Source organism: Silurus aristotelis (assembly GCF_946808225.1).
Source record: "Silurus aristotelis genome assembly, chromosome: 16".
NCBI classification, from domain to species: Eukaryota; Metazoa; Chordata; class Actinopteri; order Siluriformes; family Siluridae; genus Silurus; species Silurus aristotelis.
This window is the reverse complement of record NC_139589.1, coordinates 16748298-16766144: the sequence shown is the minus strand read 5'-3', so window position 1 is coordinate 16766144 and position 17847 is coordinate 16748298. Positions and strand designations below refer to the sequence as shown.

Genomic DNA, 17847 nt, shown 5'->3' with positions numbered 1-17847 from the left:
TAATGATAATTATGCTATCACTACAGACTTCCCAAAATACGAGTACAGGTCCCACCTACATGACTGCCACTAGGACTTCATACACACATTGTATTTTTTGCATGATGAGCTAGAAGTTGGGCAATATTTTGTATCAAAAGTGGTAGAAATCAATGTGCCTAGGCAATTATAAAGGCTAAAAGTGACTAAACTATGTACCAGAAAAACTAATTGTGTTTGATGTAAAAAAATAAAAATAAAATAAAATTAATTAACTTAAATTAAGATCAACTATCTATGATGAAGATTTGTACAGTGAAGAAAAATCTCCTAGTTTCCTAGTTTCTCTCCTCACACAATTTCATTACCCATCCTCTGCTTATGTCACTGCGGCTTTGTCACTGTGGCAGTGCTAGAACATTGAGATGTGTGACTCTGTGTGTCCTGTGTGTGAGTCTGTCCAGAGTGTGTCACTTGGATGTATCTCGTCTGATAGACACAAAGACACATACATTTTTTCTCTAATGAGTCCTTTTAGTGCAGGCATTGTTTTTCTTTCCTTTCTCTCTCAGTCCTCTATTCTCTTTCTCTCTGTCTCCTTCTGTGTATGTGAAACAGATGTGGGTGTGTAGGCAGAGTATCATTTCCAGATGCTACCATACTGTTGTGATCCACGTGAGGAGAGAGAAAATTCCTTTTAGAGTTTTGAAGCAGAATCATGCTTACACACTTTTTTAGTAAGAATGCTTTTACCAGAGTGAAGAGTATAATTCTGTGTGATAATTTGATCAGTGTGTTTCTACAGGTAGTGGCTTATATAAAATGTTAGATTTCAAGGGTACAAAAACCTTTCCAAGCTAATCTTTTGTGTTGTTGTTGTTTTGATCATGCATTGAAGCGATGTTACCTTAAGGTAGGTGCACAGGTACAGTTGTGTATCTATATGTATGTTGCTACCAGTGCACCCATAGGCAAGCCCATATGCCACGCCTACTGTAAGGCCTGTCCAGTCATAGCCTTGATAATGTCTGTTCGCTCTGCTGTCTCACCACTCACATGGCTGCAAATGTCAATATGTATGTAGGTTATGTTATTCTAGAGAATTTTTTTTTTTCAATATGTAGAAGTAAAAATGTATATGGGGGAATTCTTAGAATATCAAGCAAAGAAATGAAAAGGAATTGTGCCAATAATACATAGTGACGTAAGCGTAAATACTTCAAAGTTGCATGAAATATTACATATGTATGTATGTATGTATGTATGTATGTATGTATGTATGTATGTATGTGTGTGTGTATGTATGTATGTAGGTATGCATCTATGTATGCATGTATAGCTTTAATAATTTGACCCAAATTATTTTTTAGTAACATAAAGCAGCAATTCCTTTACACAACCACAATTCCAAAAAAGTTGGGAAAATGTAAAATGTAAATAAAAAGGAGAATGCAATGATTTGCAGATCTCATTAACCCATATTTATTTTGCAATTGAACATAGAAAACATATTAAATGTTCAAACAAAATGTTTCATGCATCACTTTGCAACAAAAGCTGGAAAAGTCAATGTTACTTAAAAGACACAACAAAAAGAACATTTTGCAACTAATTAAATTAATTGCCAACTGGTCAGTAACATGATTGGGTATACAGTAATCCCCGTTTATCATGGTGGTTACGTTCCAAAACCGCCTGCAATAAACAAAAAAACTAAAAACGCAACAGACGGCACCCCAAAAATGCTATTTTATGTATACAGTTCTGTACTGTATTAACATTTTACTTCATTTTATAATTAATAATTATATTTTTATTAATAAATTTCATTATTTCATTATAAAAATCAATTGCCTACGTTTTTGGTCTGTCAGGCTATCCGCAGGAGACCAGGTAAATCAGCTAAACAAATTAGTTATGTGGCAAATGCAAATAATAAACTGTTGGTGTGAGATTTGAACGTGGTAAAGCGGTGAATTACTGTACTAGAGTCTTAGAGAAAATTTTAGTTCTCTCTCAGAAGTGAAATTGGGAACAGTTTGACCAATCTGCAAAAAAAGCTGTCTACAAAATGTGGACCATTTCAGATTGATTGATTGATTTCTCAACATCAACTTGTGAATATTTTGAATATCAAATCAGTACATAGTATCATGAAAAGATTCAGAAAATCTGGAGAAAGCTTTGTCTGCAAAGGACAGGGTTGAAAATCAACATTGCTTGGGCTTAGAAACACTCAGAAATCACTGTCTGTTAACGCAGTTTACCCTGTCATTCACAAATGCAGGTTTAAGCTCAGTCATGAAAAAGCCATATTATCTTCTCTGGGCCGAAGGTCATATAAAACTAAATTAGTCAAAGTAAAAACCTGTGGCCAGACAAATAAAATTTGAAATTATTTTTGGAAACCATGGATGCCTTGTTCTCCAGACTAAAGAGGAAATGAACCTGTTGTGGCAAACAAATAAAAAATTACCTTTTGAGATTTGCAAATCATTGCATTCTGTTTTTATTTACAGTATACACAGTGTTGCAAATTCTTTGGAATTGCAGTTGTAGTTTGTTTATTAAACAGTTAGTATGCTTATATTAAAATTGCTAATGTCAATTGTTCCATCAGCAGCTGCCTCATGATACAGCAAAACTGCAAATCCCAAAGAATTTCCCGTTACAGACAAGAAGAAGCATCCTGTGATTGATTAACAATTAACAAAATAAAATGTGGAGAACCTGCCCTAATTAAATTGTTTTTGCAGAAAAAACATAGTAGAATTAGCTCATTATGTAATATTTTGTTTTGCAGCTTACAGAAACCTGCTGTTCAAAAATCTGAATATTAATATACAGGATTTGATTAAAAAAGATTTATGACATAATTTACATTATTAAATAAATTAAGTGTAATTACATAAAAAAATAAAGCTTGATACACTGGTATTAGGATCAATTTACATAATATGTATAAGCATGTGAGTAACAATTCAGGTAGAAAATAAAATAGTATATATATATATTCTTTTTATATATATATATATATATATATATATATATATATATATATATATATATATATATATATATATATATATATATATATATATATATATCTGACTATACATCTGAATTTAAACAGTTTTTGAGGCAATCTAAATAAAAGTTACATTCACACAGTGTCATTAGTAATCTTTTGACTAATTTGTTTAATAGAAGATTAGTAATAGCAGAACAAGGTTAGGGAGTAGAGTAAAGATGCTCCTGGTTTTGATAGCAGAAAGTGTAGTTACTTTGTAAAAAGAGTAACCCTTATATATGATGGAATCAACAAATATTTTATTTTTGGAAAAATGCAAATAGATAATGTCTTAATATTAAGAAGACTGCTTGACAGATGGGTTAATTTCCTAACATCAGCTAGTGCATCTTAGCTGAATGTTAAGCAGCTGTAAAATTTGCTGTGGGCAGTTGTAGAAGCCAGTGTGTGGTTATTTGGTTAAGGGAATAATAAACAATGGCTTTTCTTATCTAAGTATGTTAGCTATGCTGTATCAAGAAACAAGCACTACACCAAAAACCACTGTTTGTTGTAAACTCTGTAAGAAGTGGGAGTCATTAGTGCAAACATATATTTGTTTTTTATTTATTTATTTACAACATATAAAATGTAACATAACTTCATTGCATTGTTTATTTAATAGCATATTTGACTTTTTTTTTTGTTTTGTTTAATATTCCTTTCATAGCTTTAAGGAAAAAAGTTTTATAAAATTTTGTCTGCACTTGGTTCATTTGGTTCAGTGATGAGCATAGCATTTAAAGGCTTCCTAGAAGTTGCTCAGGATGTGGTTATGGTCTCGGTCTTTTGTTTCCTGCTTAAAAATTTGCATGAAGGTTGCAGAAAGCAGGATTTATTCTCTCTTCCTTTGTGCTAACGTTTTCACTTGTTACTTAACCAAGCCGATGGCCGGTTGCATAAACAGGCTATCACTGTGACGTAAATTTAAACTGTTGCACCATCTGATCAGTCCAGTTACAATATTTATTGTGTTTGGCATTTTTTATTTGTGTATTTTGCATAATTCGAGTTCGCACATGACACACTTAAAGATATTTTTATAACATTTTTACAAGTACAGTCATGCTGTTATGTTTATCAACAGCATAGCTTTATTCAGAGTTTGGGTTACTTACTTAGTTACTTTTGCATTTCATTTTTCTCTTAATATCACATGATGTAGCAATTAGCTATTGCTAGGCACTAATAGTGCAGGTTTACAGAATGCCAAAGAGTACACTACTATAATAATTTTCTTTAGGAGCTATTAATGTAATATTATTATATGAACATACACCACTTAAACCTAGTAGTCCCATTTGATTTAGTGCCTACCTGTTTATCAGCTTCTTAACACCTGTTGATGTCACCAGCTAAAGAAGCATCTCGGTTCCAGTTTTCTTACTTGTGTTTGGTGAGTTTTAGATAATTTCACAGTGTGGCTCACCTCTTGGCTTCTACATTTTAACTCTTCTTACTGTGTAAATGGTCAGCACCCTGGCCAAACTATTTGTGTTCACATGTGTTTTTGGAGAACAACGGTATGAAAAATGAGAAACCCATTTATAGTAATGTCATTATATGCTGTAGACAGCAATGCAAGTATTCTTTTTTTTTAGTGCCTTCAAAATACACCGACAGTATGAGATGGATAGATGATGTGGTTATCAATAAGCCTCATGTGAAAAGATGAGATAAGTATCTGGATAATAACCTGAACAGTTAAAAAAACTGCATATCAAAATGTATTTCTCTTTCTTTTTCTCTCCTTCTCCCTCTAGGCCAGACAGCAGGCTCAGTTTAGACACCAGTTGGCAAGTGACAGCAAATGTGAATATTCCAACTACCTGCAGAGATTCAACCAAGAACAGACTGAACATTACCACACAGTCATCCCCAATATCTTTCAGGTATACAGACATGCACATATACAAATATTCACTAAATTAAATTAATTTTTATTTGTATAGCGCTTTTAACAAGGAACATTGTCTCAAAGCAGCTGTACACAGATAATGTGGTAAAAAAGGATAATTAAGATTGTTCTTTATGTTCTTTAAGTGTACGCTTGTCCCTAATGAGGCGAGTGTGGCAAGGAAAAACGTCCTGAGATGTCATAAGGAAGAAACTTTGAGAGGAACCAGACTCAAAAGGGAACCCATCCTCATCTGGGTGGCACCAAATGTCCATTTATTACAGATAAATGATGTTGCGGGGTGCAGTAATGGAGATCGAATGCAAACTGTAGTCCTGAGTCAGTGTAGCAGACTGTTGACATTAAGTAGAGTCCAAATACATCATCAAAGCTCCTGTGTTACTCAGTAATTTCATGGATCCCCAAGCCGTTGATGAGAAACCATCCCCAGCTGCACAGAGCCTCTAGTCGAAGAGAACACCATCCAGAGGCAGGCCGAGACAGAGAGGGCAGATTTCATTAGAAGAGAGGGGCGGGAACACTGCTCACTGGAGCATGTTAATCTTGACCGAGAGAGAGAGAGAGAGAGAGAGAGAGAGAGAGAGAGAGAGAGAGAGAGAGAGAAAGAAAGAGAGAGAGAGAGAGAGAGAAGAGGGGAGACAGGGAGAGAAAGCTTATTATAATTAATATTTTTTTTTCTACTATATTTTTTGTATATTTTATTTTATTTATTTAGATTATTATTATTATAAGTATCCTTATTGCTGTATAAAAGTTAAGGACACTATCTGTATCTGAGTTCTGAACACTTTTGGAAGGCTGTTCCATAACTGTGGTTCTTTGAAAGAGAAATGTCTGCCCAGTGCTGTTGTCTTCATTATTTGAGGTATCACCAAATAGCCTTCACCTTTTGATCTAAGTAGGCATGGGAAATAGAAATACAGAAATAGTTTTGAGAATTTAATTTCTGATCTAAGAAACGCTCCAAAGCAACTGAGAAAAACTGTAATACTTTTGACCCCCATGCATTATTTTTTTTGTTCTCATCAATAACATGTTAAATGCCTATACATCACCTAAACTTCAGGCATAGTTACATCACTTCCAATTACATATTGTCACTAGCCAAATAGGTTTGACTATTTGGTTAATTTATTGTGAGTTTGGTTGATGTTCTCATTGTTTTTCTGTTTCTGTTTTTGAGCAGAAAATACAGGAAATGGAAGAGAGGAGGATTGAGAAAGTGGGTGAATCCATGAAGACCTTTGCCGAACTGGATAGAGAGATCTTGCCCATTGTAGGAAAATGCCTTGATGGCATAACCAAAGCAGCCGAAAGCATTGACGCCAAGACTGTGAGTCATCTAATTGAATGTCATCTAATTAAGCATAATTTAACACACACACAGATGTAGGTGGATGGATGGATGGATGGATGGATGGATGGATGGATGGATGGATGGATGGATGGATGGATGGATGGATGGATGGATGGATAGATAGATAGATAGATAGATAGATAGATAGATAGATAGATAGATAGATAGATAGATAGATAGATAGATAGATAGATAACTACAAGCATGCATGCATACCTACATACATACATACATACATACATACATACATACATACATACATACATACATACATACATACATACATACACAAATCTAAAAATCATCCTACTCATCTCTCCATTCATTTTTCCACAGGTTTACACAATTCTTTACAGACACAGACCTACCTACACATGCATGTTATCACTGTGAAATGTCTGAACTCAAATAACTGACATACACTCTATAACATACTCACGCACAAACAAACGGTGACCTGGACTAGTTCTGTGCTGTTTGTTCCTGTATTGGAACCGGTGAAACCTAATAATGACAGTGTTTGTGTATTACAGTGTACAATAAAAATACAACGTTGCATAATTAAACATTAGCTATCAGTTCATGAAAGCTAATATGTACTGCACAGTCCTTCACCTTGCTATTAGCAGAAGAACACTAGTTTTTTACATGATTAGCATTATTGATCAGTCAAACTTTGTTTACTATGGTTGCTTTAACCATAAAACTATGGTCTATGATCTATGGCAATAATGAAAGCATCCATAAATGGGCTTACGACTCTCTCATTAATACCTTTAACAATTAATTGTCTCACCTTCATTAAGGCAGATTTAATGCAATATTACTTAGCTACTTCATGAAGCCAATTGTACATGATTTGACTTTATACTGACTTCTATATAAAAATATTTATGTTTTTTGAACCATTATAGTAATACTGTGTAATACAGTTTATAAATAGAATATTTTACAGTGCATAATTTTTTCCATGGCCTGCATTTTTTAGACTCATTTTTTAGCTGACAAATTATCCCAGTTGATACTGTTTTTAAATCCATTTCCAGTAGGTATGAATTAAATGTTTGTCTGTTTGTATAGGACTCAGCACAGGTGGTGGAATCATACAAATCAGGGTTTGAGCCACCAGGTGATTTGGAGTTTGAAGATTATGGGCAAGCAATGAAGAGGACCGTATCGGAGACCAGCCTGACCAACTCGCGGCCTGATATTAAGACAGAAAAACCCAGCAAAAGCAAGAGCAAACTCTGGCCATTTAAGAAGAACAAGGTAACACAGCTGCATGCATATGTATGTATGTATGTATGTATGTATGTATGTATGTATGTATGTATGTATATATATATATTCCTGTTTACTTGAACAGTTTTCATGTTGGTCAGCTGATCAAGCTGTGGTTTTAGTGGGACCCAAGAGAAAAACATTTAGTTTCTGTCTTGAAAATAAGTTTGAATAAGTGTTACAGCACATTATTAAACAACAAAACACACACAATAAGCTGATTGTGCTGTGAAAAATATCAGCATTTTGTGTAAATAGACTTAAATAATATTTTATTTATTTTATTCATTTCTATTTTATATCCATGTTTTTATTATTTCTCAGTTTTTTTTGTGTAGCATTTCATTGTGGGTTGCAAAAGTTTTGCGATGTTATTATTTTCTGCAGTCTTCCTATTATGTTCAACCTCACACACCCCTGCCTGTGTGGCTAAACAGTTGATGAGCTAATGTACTAATGCATTGCCAATGAGCCCTAACCTTTAAACTGAGAAGAGTTTTGTGACCTTTAAACCTTTACCTCCACAACACAAAGCATCCCTCTAACCCTAATTTTTAGTATGAAACTCTTGCTCTTCTTTCCATCATACACTATTGCTGTGGCTGTGAAAACTGTTTACCATTGATCTTTTTTAAGCTGGGCTGAGTCACATGTCAATAAGTATGCTCCATTCTAAACCTCACTCATTCTTGAAGTGGGCCAAAATGGATAAATGCAACTGTGTGTGTGTGTGTGTGTGTGTGTGTGTGTGTGTGTGTGTGTGTGTGTGTGTGTGTGTGTGTGTGTGTGTTTGTTGGTTTGACTATATTTGGTATCACTATATAAAACCAAAACAGGTTGTTTGACAATCAAACTAGGTTTAACATTCACAGTATACATAGTCTATATTAAAATAATTAATGCTACCTTTCTTTTAAAAAATGAACAAAATGACCATCTAAAACACACACAGCTATAGTCACAATTTTTAATTTCTTTGTTTTATGTAAACCTTTTTACCAAACACAAAATAAATGTTCCAGTATATTTTTATCAGCTCTATTACAATAAATATTTGCAGGTTTGAGCCATGTAGAGAACAAATCATCACTAAGACTCTTTCTGTAATGTCTTAAAAGGTTAGGGTACATTTGAAAAGAGCTCCAGCATGTTTCTTGCCTGGGCACATCACTAATTGATTCAAATGTCCTACGTTTGTAGTAGAGCACAAATCTAGAACTAGGGCAAAGAATTCTTTGTCATGTCAGTGTTGCTGACGTCTTTGAGACAAACTTGGCCACCACAAACACCTAAACCACTTTTTTAGGTTCTCCCACTTTTTGATTAACTACATTACCTACACAATTTAAGGACTTTTGGAACACAGTCACCCTAAAGTATGATACAATGTTGAGCTTGTGCCTGTTTTTGACCATGATTGCACTTGTTTTATATAGTCATATAGAATATATATATATATATATATATATATATATATATATATATATATATATATATATATATATATATATATATATATATATATATATATATATATATATATATAGTTCAGGCATAACATAATGTCCACTGACAGGTGAAGTGAATAAGCACCCATAAGTAAGTGGGATATAGTGAAAGTGAACATTTTGTTCTCAGAGTTTGTGTTTTAAGCAGGAAAAATGGGCAAGTGTAAGGATTTGAGCGAGTTTAACAAGGGCTAAATTGTGATGGCTAGACGACTGGGTCAGAGCATCTCCAAAACTGCAGCTGGTCAGTATCTATCAAAAGTGGTCCAAGGAAGTAAAAGTAGTTAACCAGCGACAGGGTCATAGGGGGCCAAGGCTCATTAATGCACGTGGGGAGCGAATGCTGGTACGTATGGTCTGATCCAACAGACGAGCTACTGTAGCTCAGATTTCTAAAGAAGTTAATGCTGGTTCTAATTGAAAGGTGTCAGAATACACAGTGCTTCACAGTGTATTGCTTATAATGGCGCAGCCACAGACCAGTCAGGGTGCCCATGCTAACCCCTGTATACCACCAAAAGCGGCAAACAATGGGCACAAGAGCATCATATTTAGACAATGGAGCAATGCAAGAAGGTGGCCTGGTCTTACGGTTTCATTTATAACACATGTATGGCTGGGTGCATGTGCATTGCTTACCTGGGGAACACATGGCATCAGGATGCACTATGGGAAGAAACTGTATTTCTTGATAGCTGTTACCTCTTTCAGCCGGATAATGCGCACTGCTACAAAGCAAAAATGGTTCAAGAATGTTTTGAGAAGCACCACAAGAAATTATAGGTGTTTTCTTGGCCTCCAAATTCCCCAGATCTCAATCCAATCAAGGGTCTGTGGGATATGCTGGACAAACAAGTCTGATCCATGGAGGCCCCACCTCTCAACTTACAGGACTTAAAGTTTCTGCTTCTGAATTTGAACATCTTGGTACCACATACCACAGCCGAACTTCAGGGGGGTAGGGTAGTCCATACCTTGATTGGTTTTCTTTTTGGCAGCAAAATAAGGACCAACACAATATTAGGCAGCTGGTCATAATGTTATGCCTGATGTATATGTATACATGTAAGAAAAAAATATTATTAGTCTATACAAATTATTAAACTATTGTCTGTTTAGATTAGACAGTCATTTTTGGGTGTAAACCAATAATTCTGATGGGCAGCATATACTAACTTCATAGTCAAGGACGGGCAGTATTTATGATACATGTATTTCAAATATGTATTTCAAATATAACAGTATTTCGAAATTTATATTTGATAGAGTTGTTGAAAATGCAATTATATTTTTTATCAAAATACTTCAGTATTTTTGTAGTTTTGAATAGTCTACATGATGACATCATAAAAATGCGGCTGTTAATTGGTGTCTACTCAGTAGTTTCCCCAGACTTGTTGAGATCAGAACAGAAAATGTATCCATATGGAAGGTGGTCAAGGTAAGAAACATGCAGGCTCAAGCTTTTATATTATTCATTAATAATTGATCATTAATAATTGTTAAAATGCCAACAAAACCAAATAGGTGTCCAGTGATAGAAATAAATATTTAATTGCGAATATTGTACCCTAATTAAAGTAGCTGTGTAATAGGATCATGATTTCACATACCAATGCATGAATGACTGCCTGAACAAAAATATATTATATTTATGATTAACAATCAAATCATTAATTAGTTAGAAACTAGTTGCTATGAATGCAGGTGTCATCAACTGGCTTATTATGAATGACTTGTTTGTCATTGAGTCAGTGTTGCTGATGCAAAATAGCCCATTGTTACCAAACACTAAATTAACTAAATTAGAATACAATTATGAGTCATTCGCAAACCTTCATCTGGGATATGCATGTTAATATTTGATCTGTTAACTGGTTGTCAGATGTACTGCATGACTCGGACAGAGAAAAGCTGTTGCTATCAGATTGATAAGATTGTTTGCTTAATCAATTGAGTCCGTGTAATGGTAAAGGGAGAGATCAAATAGGCCAATTGATGGAAGGTTTGTGAAGAAAGTTAATGTTTTCTTGTAAAAGTATTTTTTAGGATTTTTAAAATACCAAAATACAGTAGTTTATTTTGATTCATGGTATGGCTGCAAGATTTTGTAGTTAATTTTAATACACTTAAAGGTATTAGGTATTTTATTTTAAAATGCATTTTGATGTATCTTTGCCCAACCCTGTTCTTAGTTTATAGTTCATAGATATATTCATAGTTCATAGTATATTGGAGTTCGTAGTGTTTTGTGAATGACTGTTGATGGGTGTGGATGGTGCTGCTTTGGGCATGAATTACTGTGTGTGCGTGTGTCTGTGTCTGTGTGTGTGTGTGTGTCTGTGTCTGTGTCTGTGTCTGTGTGTGTGTGTGTGTGTGTGTGTGTGTGTGTGTGTGTGTGTGTGTGTGTGTGTGTGTGGTACATGCACATGTTACAGATGGATCTAGATTCGAGCAGATCTCCTCCCAAAGCAGCACTTCATTAGAAACTCATTAGTGCCCTGGGTTACAGGTTAATGACACAAGGAAGAAGAGAGTAATAGAAACGAAAGAGAAAAACAATAAGAAACGTACAGGACATTGCACTAAAATAATTTTCTCCTCCTCTTCTTTTCTGCAGTGTTTATATTGGTCATTATGACAGCTAAATTTAATTTGGATTAATATTACTTTGTTAGTCCCTTACGAGGGAAATATCAAGGTCCGTGACGTCGGAGTGACGTGGGGCCGCCTTCCCGTGGGCTCACCACGGGACCGTAAGGGACGGTGCTGTGAGGATTGGGCAGCAGTCGAAGGCGAGGGCCTGCTTACTGCTGCCCCCGCGACCCGAATTACGGATAAGCGGGAGAAAATGAATGAATGAAAAACTTTGTTAACTTTAATGACATGTAAAGAAGTCTTGCATGCTCGTGAGAAGCTTTTTGGTCAGAAAATTAAAGTAATTTTATTTATCATCATTTAAATATCACATGAAGAAAACATGTGGCCGATTGTGTATTTAAGAGTTTGTGTTTGTGCAACAAGGAGGAGAGTCCAATGAAATCACATTTCTTATACAACAGATTTGTGTTCAGTGAAAGAGTTTCCAGCCATTTTACATTGAAAGTTTGCTCAGTGAAATACAATGCATGGCCTTAAGTATTTGAGCACCTGACCAGTACACTCAAATGCCCATGTTAAACATTTCAATCCTAATCTACTCCTCCTTGGATGTTGTAGTGTGTTTCCCACTCTTCTGGGAAAGCTTTTTACTAGTTTTTATACCATGTTTTATTTTTTATTTTTCATTCACCGACAAGAGCATTAGTCAGGTCAGGCATATGGTGACCTGAAGTTGTCAGTGATTTAGTTAATCCCATAGGTGTTCTGCAGGTCAGGTCTCTTTTTATTACAAAATTTTCTAAGCATGTCTATAGAGCTTGCTTTATGCACACTTGCATTGTCATGCAGAAAAAAGTTTGGGGTCTTTTAGTAACAGTGATGGGAAATTGTACAGTAAACTAAGAAATACTAGAAAATTGTGTATTTTCAAATTTGGGAAAACACTTTTGGGAAAAACTCACATACGGGTCTGATGATCAGGTGTCCGCATGCTTTTGTCCATGTAACGTATTTTGAGCCATGGTGGACAGGCTGTGGCCGAATTCTTGCACAGTGATGAAAGTAAAATGCAATAAAACACTAAATTGTGTTTTTTGTTTAAAAAAAAATATACCCTACTGGTTGAAAAGTAAAAAAAAAAAAAGAGCAATGTAATGACAGATTTGATTTTGTATATTGTACTTTACAGTTCTCAGTTTTTATTGCTTTCTGACGTGGAACAGAATTGCCTGGGCTTTGTATGTGTGTGTATGTGTGTGTGTGTGTGTGTGTGTGTGTGTGTGTGTGTGTGTGTGTGTGTGTGTGTGTGTGTGTGTGTGTGTGTGTGTGTTCCTTGACTGTTTCTGCATGTTCTGAAGAAGCAGATTGTTGTCTCTAATACACTAACTGTGTGATCTTAAACACAACCTATAGTTTGCTTTATCTTTTCTTTCTGTTTTAATTTATTTGTTTTGGAGTTATTAATTGTCTAGTCGATTAATAGATTAATTTAATTTGTTAAGTCTCACATTTTTTGGAGCCTTATTTCTCTTGTTTTGTGTTCCCCCTTCCTTTTTTACCTTCTACTGGATTGGAGTTTGTTCTCTCTCTCTCTCTCTCTCTCTCTCTCTCTCTCTCTCTCTCTCTCTCTCTCTCACTCACTTTCTTTTTCTCTTTTTCTCTCTCCCTTCCCATCTATCTGTCAATCTCCTTTTTGATGTCTTGCTTCCTTTCTCACTTTTCTCTCCTCTTTTCTCTTGCTTCTCTTCTTTGTTTTTTTTCACTGTCTCTACCTATTTCTCCATTTCTATCTCTCTTTCCCTCCTTTTATCTCCTCTGTTCACATCCTTCCTCTCTCGCTCCCTTTCTTGCTCTGCCGCTGCTTGGTGGCGTGTGTCTTGCTTATGTAGCTTATGTCCCTATTAACATCCCCTGACCCACGCCAACCCCCTACAGAACCCCCCTCACCTTCTACTGTGACCCTTGACCCCTGCCCCACCCCTCAGAGCCCCAAACCACCCAAGGAGGCCCTCTCGCACCGCTTCAATGACATCATTACTTCCAAGCCCAAAATTCATTGCCTTCGGAGCCTGCGTCGTGGGGTAAGTATGTGTGTGTGTGTGTGTGTGTGTGTGTGTGTGTGTGTGTGTGTGTGTGTGTGTGTGTGTGTTTGCATGCCTGTGTTTGTGCTGCCATTCTTTGCCTGCCTCATATTGTGTGCATGTGTGAGAAGGATGGAGTTGAAAGGACTAAAGTGATTAATTATTTTATAAACCATTTTAATATGTAATTATTTTATAATTTTCCCCCAAAAATGGCAGGAGTTGTTCTCTGCAAATCACAGAACAGAGGGTATACTGTTGACTGGGGTTGATTACAAGGCCTTTAAGTACTTATAAGGTTGCCACCAAAACACTCCACACTAGTTTAATATTTTCTTTCAGATGGGTTTTCTTAGCTGTCATCTATCCTGTTGGCAGTAGCAGTGATGATCGGTTATTAACATGCAGTAATATGGTAAAAAAAGGAAGGATAGGAAAGAACTGACTGGTGAATTTGAATTGGCTAAATTTAAGATGAGGCATACACTGATGTTTTTAGCAATAACGGTGGCATATTATTGGTAGGAAAGATTTTATTGGTTTTCTCACCTACAGAAATGTTTAGTGCCGTAGTAATATGATACCCACCATATAAGTAGTGTAAAAACCTCAAAGTCCTCGGGTGAAGTGCATCTGAACCAATACAATATGAATAGTGTTTTAAAACAAGGCAACATGAGAAAGCTGTAAAGGATTTCTTTATAGAAATATAAAGAATAAATATAGAATATTTTCTTTATAGGATTTCATTAGCCCAAAAAAGTGCTATTGAGAAAAGTTCAGAGAGTCACTATTTTGCACAGTTGTATATTATCTATTGAGTTTTACTGTCATTCAGGGTGGATTGTTGAATTGTTTTTTCAACATTCAGAATTCTTTTTGTATAGTTATGTCATGTTGCATTGTTGGTAACATAACCTGTGAAAATGCATGCACATATAACAATGGCAATTTGTTTTTACCTTTTATGTACATATATATTTACTTAGAAGTGATAGCCACTTTCCCATTAAAAGTAGATAGAGGCAATAGAAATATATTTACTCAATATATAAACTCAATGGCAACTTTTCTGGTCTGTGTTCTGCAAATCTCTTTGGGGAATAAATTGACAAAATGCCCTCTCCTTCCTTCTCTCTTTTGCCTTACACCTGTCCCCTCTCTCTACGTCTGCTACTCACTGCCTTTCTCTTTCTCATATATTCTTTCTCTATTTCTCTCTGTGTTCATTCCATATTCCTTGGTTATTTTAATACTAGGTTAATGGTCTTGTACTGTTTCAGCTTGCTCAGTTACTTACAGATCCACATACACACAAACACAGCAACTTCAAGTAGCACATTCAGTAGCATCCAGATGCATTGCGTGTAATTTTATTTGTAGCAAATGACATCATTCTTCACAAGCTTGATAAGAACTGAAAGTAAAAGCAGATTCAGGCTCGTATTCTAAATAGATTTATCTTTAATTGTTTGCTACAATATAATTGACCTTGGTATATAAATTACCTTGTAAAAAAAGGTTTCTAAAAAATCTGAGATGAGCGGCTAAAGGAACATTGCAATTTCCTCTAAACTAAGATATAAAGAAACGTCTCTAGGTTATGTATGTAACCCTAGTTCCCTGAGGGAACAAGACGATGTGTCAAAACGCTTTGGGAATGCCCTCGAGTGATGTAACAAACCACTGAGGTGTTGTTCGTACGGATCAGCACGTGGTGATCTCTGAGGTCCGGGGAAAATGCTTCAATGCTAGAAGCACGGCTAGCATCTCTAGGCAATTGATGTGCCTAGAGTAGATGGGGCCCTCCCATAGACCTTGGGTGGAGCGACCACTCATGACCGCTCCCCACCCTATGAGGGACGCATCTGTCGTTAGCATTACGTGACGACCAGAAACTCTCAACATGGGACCCTGAGACAGGAACTCGGGATCTCTCCAAACATGTAAGGCACGTAGTCATCACCACAAGACCTTGATCGTACGGAGGGCATCGCCCTTCCGTGAGAACCCATCGGTCCTGAGCCACCAGGGGAAGGGAACTCATGTGCAGAAGGCCAAGTGGGATAACACTGGGCGCAGCTGCAATGAGTCCTAGCAGTTTTTGGAACTGCTTGACAGTGAGATTTTGTCCTTCTCTGACCTTTCTGACGGCCGTAAGGATGGCCACAATGTGGGCAGGTGAAAGCTGCGCACGCAAAGTAGTCTAATCCCCATGACGCCGAGATGTCTGAGGGCACATCCCACATCCAGTTAATGCAGCAGTTTATCCTGATACGCCTGCTAGACGTCACGGTGTGCAGGAATGCAGCAGCTTGACCTGACGAGGCGTAAGCCTTTTCCACGAGTGCCAACGTATTATGCATCGCAAAAGGGGCAGTGTGCAGGTCTGGAATGAACGGGAGACCCCCACATGGAGGTTGCAACCCAGTGTCAGAGAGCGCTTGTCCAGCTTAGTGGACGAAGGGACTTTCTGCTCATGAGCCAGACAAGTTATGTAGCTTGGCTACGGTGCAGGTCACAAACCCCAAAAATGCTTACTGGCTTATTATTATTATTATTTTATTTTATAAATTTTTTACTACGAGGAGTGAGAGCACCCCCATCGAGGAGGAATGGAGTGATCGCATCGAAATATGAGCAGAATGTGCATGGCAAAATGAGCGTGGCGCAATATGCACAGATCCAGAGCAGAGTGATGGCATTGATTGCTCCGCACCTAGGAGTTAATTTTAATTTGTACTTTCATTTTTTTTTTTTCTGACGAACAATTAACAGACAATTCAACACATACACACAGACCGCTTCGTGAACGAACAGAAGCTGATGTTTACCTCATTTCATGTGCGCTTTATACTTCCTGGTTGTGATGTCACCCCGCCAGTGACGGCCAGCGTCCAATTTTTTTACTGATTACACACATTATTTCAGTGCGTGAACACTCGGGCGTGTTCCCAAAACATTTAGACTCAGCTCAAGTTCCTGAAAGGGAATTATAGATATAATACAATTTGGTAATTGATTATATTTGTTGCATTTGCTAAATTTTACACTGTCACTACTCAATTGACTCAACAGAGTCATCAGACTCCTTACTAAATTTCAGAAGTTTCATATTGTGTGTAGCTATGTTTAATGCTTTTCAAGGTTGTGTGACTCAGTAAAGTAAATATAACATAGGCCTCTCATACAAAATTCTGAAGTCTGCAGCAGCACACACATTGGCTGCTTAAATATTGTGCTCGAATAACAGATGATCTTTTCAGAATCAGGTTCATACATGTATGTGGAAACTCCAATTAAACCAAACCAAATAACTTTTATACCAAAGTCATTGTATGTCAGTCCTGCTGTCTTAACGTGTCAACAGAAAAGAAAGATAGATGAGATAGTACAGCAGATGAGATAGACAGAAGAATAAACACTAAAACACTATGGGTGCTAGCACTTTTAAAAACATGTTAAACCTACTACCTTTTTAGGACTCTCAATAAAAGAGGTCATCAATAAACCTACAAATATAATTGGTACAGTAAATAAACAATACTGTGCAACATAGATAAAGTATAGTACTGCTTAGTATTTAAGCCTCTTCATAGCTTGCTAGTTTATTAGTTAATTGTGTATTGCTATGAAAGGAAACACACTGACATGTGAATGCAATGAAACACACTCAGCTATCTTACAATGCAGTCTAATAAAAGTCAGCTGTTCTACACAAATATAAGCTCCAGTTATCTATTAAATATATCATGTAACATTATTGGATGTTAAGGTTCCTTTATATGGAACTTGTGTTTCCAAACAGCACTGCTAAAATTGAAATCTAAGCATGGCAGCTAACTTAGACCTAAGGCTAAAGAATTGGCAAGTTGGCACATAATTAATAGTTCTCAAAAAAAAAGTGCAGGAGGGCATAGTGACTAAACTTTCAAATTCTCATAACACAAGGGTGGGGTTTTTGAGGTGTATACTCAAAGGGCGTTAGTAGTACAAACAGTCCATAAATATTCTGCTGAAAACTGATGTTTTTTTGTTTGGTTTTATTATTA

At 36.2% G+C, this 17847-nt stretch overlaps 1 protein-coding gene across 21 annotated transcripts in view; it reads left to right on the top strand.

Moving 5' to 3' along the window:
- The window catches only part of fnbp1b (formin binding protein 1b), an 83266-nt gene that overhangs the window by 47582 nt on the left and 17837 nt on the right, over positions 1-17847 (top strand). For 10 of the 21 annotated variants that reach the window (XM_083565129.1, XM_083565127.1, XM_083565110.1 and 7 more), the window contains exons 7-10: positions 4813-4941; positions 6154-6300; positions 7405-7593; positions 13604-13795. In XM_083565129.1, coding sequence (XP_083421255.1) covers positions 4813-4941; positions 6154-6300; positions 7405-7593; positions 13604-13795 — 657 coding nt within the window. The remainder of the gene's footprint in view (positions 1-4812; positions 4942-6153; positions 6301-7404; positions 7594-13603; positions 13796-17847) is intronic. The other 11 variants (XM_083565122.1, XM_083565114.1, XM_083565115.1 and 8 more) reach the window with 2 other exon arrangements.